General features: G+C 42.7%; 1 protein-coding gene across 1 annotated transcript; it reads right to left on the bottom strand.

Moving 5' to 3' along the window:
* Nucleotides 1-4181: 4181 nt before the first annotated feature.
* Nucleotides 4182-4556, bottom strand: LOC308525512 (heat shock cognate 71 kDa protein-like; the record flags this gene model as incomplete). The annotated part of the gene is made up of 1 exon (XM_081100316.1): nt 4182-4556. The coding sequence occupies one exon, from the start codon at nt 4554-4556 to the stop codon at nt 4182-4184; it is 375 nt and encodes a 124-aa protein (XP_080956442.1).
* Between the last annotated feature and the right edge of the window lie 3670 nt (nt 4557-8226).

The raw sequence follows: 8226 nt of genomic DNA, 5'->3' as shown, positions 1-8226 counted from the left end.
AATAATGACCATTTTATTTCCTCCTTTAAAATTTGAGTGTCCTTTATTTCTTCTTCTTGTCTGATTGCTGTGGCTAGGACTTGCACCACTCTGTTGATTAAGAGTGGTGAAAGTGGACATCCCTGTTTTGTTCCTGTTCTTAGGGGAAATAGTTTTAGCTTTTGCCCATTGAATATGATGTTGCTATAGATTTTCATGTATGGCCTTCAATATGTTGACGTATGATTCCTTTACTCCCAATTTTCTGTGACTTTTTATCATAAACTAGAGACCCGGTGCACGAAACTCGTGCACTGGGGGGTGGGGTTCCCTCAGCCCAGCCTGCCCCTCTCACAGTCTGGGAGTCCTCAGTGAATGTCCTACTGATGGCCACAGTCTGGCAGCAGAGGCTCGGAGCAGGCGTCCTGTGTGTGTGTGTGTGTGTGTATGTGTCTGCTAGAGGCCTGCCCCCAGCTGCATTGGAGGTGCATTGGAGGCTCAGAGCAGGCACTGTGTGTGTGTGTGTGTGTGTGTGTGAGTGTGTGTGTCCGCTGGGGGCCTGCCCCCAGCCATACCCTGGAGGCTTGGAGCAGGCGCCCCTCTGTGTTGATCTCTCAGGCTCCTGGCCTCCACTGCATGTTTTTCTCTTCCTTGAGCTGTGGCCAGGGTGGGGTGCTGCCTGCAGGCTGAGCTTTCCTGCTCATGGATCACCGGATCACTGCAGAGACCGGGGGCAGGCCCTGCTGGGTGCTGCCTGTGGGGAACTTTCCTGCTCTGGGATCGCCATGGCGAGCCCAGGAGCAGGCCCACCTGGGGGCGGGCAGCCCTCCGCACTTGCCTGCTCTGGGATCGACATGGGGTCCCAGCTGGCAGCAGGGCTTAGGCGGCACAGGGGGGTCCCGGTGGGGGCGGGGCTTAAGTGATGCAATCACACTGCCTAAGCCCGGCTGTCCAGGGCCGCACATGGGGGCCCCGGATGGCGTCTGGCACTGTCCTGCCCTGCTTGCAGTATGCAAATTAGCCGCCATCTTTGTTGGCGGTTAATTTGCATATCGCCCTGATTAGCCAATGGGAAGCGTAGCGAAGGTAAGGCCAATTATCCTTTTTGTCTTTTATTAGATAGGATGGGTGTTGGCTTTTTTCTGCAGCTATTTATATGATCATGTGATTTTTTATCTTTTGTTTTGTTTATGTGATGTGTCATATTTATTGATTTTTAAATATTGTACCAGCCTGGCATTCCTGGAAGAAATCTCACCATGTTATGGTGTGTGATCTTTTTTCTTTCTTTCTTTTTAAATATTATTATTTACAACATACTAGAATTTACACTCCTCTTAAATACATTTATGTTGAAAATTCTGGAAGCCAACTTAAAATATTCCTATTTAAAAATAATCTTTATTTTTGCAATTATTACAAATGTCCCCTTCCCCCCTATTGACCTCTCCCTTCCCATCTCCCAACTCCAGGCCTTCACCACCCTATTGTCTGTATATATGGGTTATGCATATATGCATATGAGTTCATTGGTTGTTCTCTTCTCCCCTCTTCCCTGCCTTCCCTCTGAGGTTTGACAGTGAATTCGCTGCTTCTCTGTCTCTGGATCTATTTTTTTTTTCATCAGTTTATGTTGTTCATTAGATTCCACATATGAGTGAGATCATGTCATACTTAGCTTTCTCTGACTGACTTATTTCACAGCATAAAAGCTGCCTAGTATTCCATTCTATAGATTTACCACTGGTTTTTAATTTACTCATTTGCTGATGGGAACTTGGGTTGTTCCCAAATCTTAGCTATTATAAATTGTGCTGCTATAAACATAGGGGTGCATATATTCTTTCTGATGAGTGTTTCTGATTTCTTGGGATATATTCCTAGAAGTAGGATAATTGGGTCAAATGGGAGTTCCATTTTTAATTTATTGAGGAAACTCCATACTGGTTTCTATAGTGGCTGTACAAGTCTACATTACAACCAGCAATGCATGAGCCTTCTGGAAGTTAGGATCGATGGGAAGGCCAGTGACTCCCTCTATTCAGCTGTGGAGTTCCTCCTCCTTCTGAGGGTCATTTTTAAAATTTTTTATTTTATTGTTTAAAGTATTACAAATAGTAGTACACATGTCTCCTTTTTTTCCCCATTGACCTCCCCTGGACTCTCCTACCCCCCTGCACATGCCCTCACCCCACGCCCTCCCCCACCCCCCACCGCCCAGGGTCTGGTGTTCATTGGTTATGCTTATATGCATGCATACAAGTCCTTCGGTTGTTCTCTTAGCACCCCCACCCTCCCCAGCCTTCCCACTGTAGTTTGACAGTCTGTTTGCTCCAGTTCCATCCATGCTGTTGCAAATGGTAAGAATTTCTTCTTTTTTACAGTAGTGTAGTATTCCATTATGTAGATGTACCACAGTTTCCTAATCCACTCATCTGCTGATGGGCATTTAGGCTGTTTCCAAATCTTAGCTATTGTAAATTGTGCTGCTATGAACATAGGGGTGCATATATCCTTTCTGATTGGTGTTTCTGATTTCTTGGGACATATTCCTAGAAGTGGTATTACTGGGTCAAATGGAAGTTCCATTTTTAATTTTTTTAGGAAACGCCATACTGTTTTCCATAATGGCTGCACTAGTCATCATTCCCACCAGCAGTGAAGGAGGGTTCCTTTTTCTCCACAATCTCTCCAGCACTTGTTGCTTGTTGATTTGTTGATGATAGCCATTCTGACAGGTGTGACATGATACCACATTGTCATTTTAATTTTGCATCTCTCAGATGATTAGTGACTCTGAGCCTGTTTTCATATGTCTCTTGGTCTTCTGTATGTCCTCTTTATAAAAGTATCTATTTAGGTTCATTAGCCATTTTTTAATTGGGTTGTTTAACTTCCTTTTGTTAAGTTGTATGAATTCCCTGTAAATGTTGGAGATTAAATCGTTATCGGTGATAACATTGGCAAGTATGTTCTCCCATGCAGTGGGCTTCCTTGTTGTTTTGTTGATGGTTTCTTTTGCTATGCAGAAGCTTTTTATTTTGATGTAGTCTGATTTGTTTATTTTTCTCTTTAGTTTCCATTGCCCCTAGAGCTGTATCGGTGCAGATATTGCTTCAGCATATGTCTGAGATTTTGCTGCCTGTGGATTCCTCTAATATTTTTATGCTTTCCCATCTTATGTTTAAGTCCTTTAACCATTTTAGTTTATTTTTGTGTATGGTGTAAGTTGGTGGTCTAGTTTCATTTTTATTTTTTTTTGGCATGTATCTCTCCAATTTTCCCAACATCATTTATTGAAGAGTCTGTCTTGACTCCATTGTATGCTCTTGACTACTTTGTCAAATAGTACTTGAGCATAGTGGCCTGGGTTGATTTCTGGTATTCTATTCTATTCTATTCTATTCTATTCTATTCTATTCTATTCTATTCTATTCATCTACATGTCTGTTCTTGTGCCAGTACCAGGCAGTTTTGAGAACAGTGGCTTTGTAATACAGCTTGATATCTGGTATTGAGATCACTCCTACTTTGTTCTTCTTTCTCAGGATTGCTGCAGCTATTTGGGGTCTTTTTTTTCATTCCAGATAAATTTTTTGAGAGTTCATTCTAGGTTGCTGAAGTCTGTGTTTTCTTATCTGTTAAATGGGTTATAATATAATACCTACAATATCTGGGAAATTTGAGTCCTTTCTTGCATCCCACAATTTAGGGACCTCACACATAAAAAAATATATACAAAATACTTTTATCAAAGAACATGTAGATAGCACTGTCACCTGGTAGTCAGTTTTCAGTATAACGTATACCCTCAAAATTCCTTTCTCATAATTAACAGCATTCAGGCTCGAGGGACACATACCTCCATACTTTTGTGCTATATTCTTAGAGAAAAACTGTATGTGAATGCAGTAAAAGTTTATGTTTTGTATAGTGGTGGTTTATTTATGTGTGTGTGCTAATTTCAAATACAGTGTGTTTTAAGACATTGTGTTTTCCACTTACAATACAGTGCCCAGAAAGTGCCAAGTTATTTCCTTTCCCTGTGCACATGTTCCATATTCAAGTATAGAGATTGCCAGTTACTTAAGGTAGCAGCTCAGCTTTAAACTGCCATGGAATTTGTGAAAAAATTTGGGTCTTTCAGTGTCTTGTATGGAACAACAACTAAATTTATGTTGAGGTTGCTTTTATCAACCTCTTCACTGGTGGGCCCAGAAGAGGAACCAATAGTTGGAGGATCTTCTCACTAAGGAACCCCTAGGCATTCCTCCTGGGTTACTTCCTGCACTCTGGAATAGTTTAGGAATGACAAAGCTGCAGACTTTGTTCAGCATTTTCTGCTGACATTCAAATTCTTCCTTCATTGCAGTCTGGTACTTATCAAGCCAGCTGATTATTTTATTGCATTCAAGAAGAATCTTGTGTTTACAATAATCATTAAGCTTAACTTGACGTTTCTTATCCTGAGCAGTTGCTTTTATGCTGATTACAAAGAATTCAAGTGAATTCTTGGAAGTTACCTTGTTCCACTGCTTCTCACCTTCATCTTTGTATTTATCAGCCTCATGAACCATATGTTCACTGTCTTCCTTGGTCAAATGATTTTTGTGGGTTTAGGGATGGTAAATTTGTTCTCTTTTCCTAACCTCTTAGCTACAAAGACATGGAATGTGCCTTGGGCATCAATATGAAAAGTGACTTCAATTTGAGCAACACTACAGAGTTCAAGTTGTATGTCTGTGAGTCCAAACTTGCCAAGTGGGCTGTTATTCTTGGTTATGGTGCACTCTTCTTCATAAACCTGAATGAGCACACCTGACTGGTGGTCAGAGTAGGTACTGAAGGTCTATACCTGCTTGGTAGGATTGGTAGTGTTGGGCTTGATGAGGACAGTTATGACTCTGCAAGAGAAAAAGGAGTAATACCCCAAAGCAGCACATCTCCAAAGTTTTCAGATTTGTCTCCAGATAGGATGGCTGCCTGGAGAGCTTCACAGCAAAGCATCAGGCTTACTGCTCTTATTCAGTTCCTTTCCATTTAAGAAGCCCTGTAGAAGTTTCTGAATCCTGAGAATACAAGTAGAACTACCTGCTAGGACAATATCATGGATCTGGGACTTGTCTGGGTTGACATCCTAAAGGGATTTCTGCATAGTTTTTAGCAGGCCACAGAATAAGTGAGCATTAACTTCTTCAAATTTGGCAGAGGTAATGGAAGTACAGAAGGTGGTTCTTTCATATTGTGGCTAAACCTCAATTCTGGCCTGGGTATTTTGCATATATTCTCTCTTCTCTGCTGGAAGAGAGAGTCCACTTAGCATGTTCACAAGCAGTACAGAGGCAATGAACAGCCCTCTTGTTCTCACTTACATTCTTCTTATACTTGCATTTGAACTATGTAATAAAATAGTTGACCATTCAGTTGTCAAAATCCTTTCCACCCAAGTGGCTCTCTCCAGCTGTATATTTAACTTCAAAGATTCCATCTTCATTAGTGAAGTTTGACAATCAAAAGTGCCACTTCCTCAGTCAAAGATCAGCTCATTTCTTTCAGTACTAATCTTTTGGTTTAAGCTATAAGCAATAGCAACAGCACAGCAATTGAATTCTTAAAGCTTCTAAGTTCACTGAGACCGGCAATGGTTTCAGTGATGCAAAGAGACATTAAAATAGGTATAGTGTGAATAAACCATGGGGAACAGTCTTCCTAAGAAAGGCTTCTGTGATTTTTTCATCTTTGTCAAAACCATAGACTACAGCTTTTTCAGATGGAAATATTTTGTCTCTTCCTTGTGTTCTACTTGGACCTGCCTGCATCAATCACTATCATGCAGGACCAGTGCTTTATATCAGACTGGTGGTTCTTGTTTAGGAAGTTTATTAGTTATTGATGTAGTTTCTTAGTTTTTTCTCCAATTGTAGTTCAGTTTGGGTGTGTTTTGCTTCCCTGTCTTCTAATTCGCTAATTCAGTCCTCTGCTTCTCCTAGTCTACTGTTGAAACTTTCCATGGTGTTTTTTATTGCAGCTATATCACTCTTCATTTCTTCTTGATTCTTACATAAGTTGTTGATTTTTTTCACCCATTTCTTCTTGATTCTTGCAAAAGGTGTTGATTTGTTTTTTCTCCACCCAGTTTATGGACTCTAGGATCCTTATTCTGAATTATTTTCTGACATGTTGTATGCCTCTGTTTCACTTAGCTGCTTTTCTGATGCCTCCTTTTCTTTCCTTTGGGGGTTTCTTTGTCTACCCATGTTTGATCTCACTGACAGTTGAGTTGTTCAGGGGCTGCTCCTTGGGTGGCAGTGGCTCCTCGGGCTGCGGTTGCTCCTTGGGCAGTTGTAGTAGCAGCTGCTCCTCAATTGGCAGCAGCTCCTCTGGTGGGTGCTGTTCGCAGCCATGGTGGCTCCTCTGGCTGGTGGGGGGAGGCTTCTCACACAGCTGCTGTTCCTCAGACAGAGGGTGTGCTGATCAAAGGCTGCTGCTCCTTGGATGAGGGTGGGCTGCATGTAGCTGCTACTCCTTGGACTGGGGCGGACTACTCACGTGGCTGCTGTTCCTTGGATGGAGGCTGGCTGTACGCTGCTGTTGTTCCTCTGATGGGGCAGGCTGCTTGTGAGGCTACTGCTCTTTGGACAGGGGCAGGTTGATTGCAAGGCTGCTGCTCCTCAGATGGGAGTGAGCTCCACGCGTGGCTGCTCCTCCTCAGTTGGGGACGGGCCACTCACCTGGCTGCTGCTCGTCAGACAGTTGCAGGCTGTGTGTGGCTCTGTTCTTTGGACCAGGGCAGGCTGTGCAGGGCTGCCACTTCTCCGACGTGGGTGGTCTGCTCTTGTGGCTGTTGCTCCTCAGACCAAGGTTGGCGGCTGCTGCTGCTCCTCGAATGGGGACAGGCTGCTTGCAGAACTGCTGCTCCTCAGATTGGGGCAGGCTGCTCATGAGGTTTCTGCTGCTTGGACAAGGGCAGGTTGCTTTTGCAGCTGCTGCTCCTCGGACTGGTGCAGGGTGAGGGCTCCCCGGATGGGGGCGGGCTGTAAGGGGCTGCAGCTCCTCAGACGTGGGCAGACTGCTCATGTGGTTGCTGCTCCTTGGACGGGGGAGCAGACCGCTCACATAGCTGCTGCTCCTTTCCAGGGGAACTCTGCCCTTCCTGGCTGCAAACTGTCTCACCAGCTGAGTCTCCTTCGCCAATTCGGGGTGGATGTTATTTGTTTCAGCTGCTCATTCTATTTGCTCTGGGACAAGCCTTGGGACACATCGGCCTATTCCACTGCCATCTTGTCTCTCCTAAAGTAATCTTTTTCAGTTTATAATGTTCTTTATATTCCACAAATGAATGAGTTCATTTGGTATTTATCTTTCACTGACTGGCTTATTTCACTTAGCATAATGCTCTCCAGTTCCATCCATGCTGTTGCAAATGGTAAGAATTTCTTCTTTTTTACAGTAGTGTAATATTCCATTATGTAGATGTACCACAGTTTCCTAATCCACTCATCTGCTGATGGGCATTTAGGCTGTTTCCAAATCTTAGCTATTGTAAATTGTGCTGCTATGAACATAGGGGTGCATATATCCTTTCTGATTGGTATTTCTGTTTTCCTGATATATATTCCTAGAAGTGGTATTACTGGGTCAAATGGAAGTTCCATTTTTAGTTTTTTTAGTAAATGCCATACTGTTTTCCAGAATGGCAGAACTAGTCTTCATTCCCACCAGCAGTGAAGGAGGGTTCCTTTTCTCCGCATCCTCTCCAGCACTTGTCGTTTGTTGATTTGTTGATGGTGTCCATTCTGACAGGTATGAGATGATACCACATTGTCATTTTGATGTTGCATCTCTTGGATGATTGGTGACTCTGAGCCTGTTTTCATATGTCTCGTGGTCTTCTGTATGACCTCTTTAGAAAATGATCTATTTAGGTCCTTTGACCATTTTTTGATTGGATTTTTTATCTTCCTTTTTTTAAGTTGTATGAGTTCACTTTAAATTTTGGAGATTAAACCTTTATTGGGGATAACATTGGAAAATATGTTCTCCCATGCAGTGGGCTTTCTTGTTGTTTTGTTGATGGTTTCTTTTGCTGTACAGAAGCTTTTTATTTTGATGTATCCCCATTTGTTTATTTTCTCCTTAGTTTCCATTGCCCTAGTAGCTGTATCAGGGAAGAAATTGCTTCAGCATATGTCTGAGATTTTCTTGCCTTAGGGTTCTTCTAGAATTTTTATGGTTTCCCATGGTACA

The sequence above is a fragment of the Myotis nattereri genome (assembly GCF_964212035.1).
Source record: "Myotis nattereri genome assembly, chromosome: 9".
In the NCBI taxonomy this organism is placed as follows: domain Eukaryota; kingdom Metazoa; phylum Chordata; class Mammalia; order Chiroptera; family Vespertilionidae; genus Myotis; species Myotis nattereri.
Note: the sequence above shows the minus strand (reverse complement) of the source record. Positions and strands in the feature narration are given on the sequence as shown.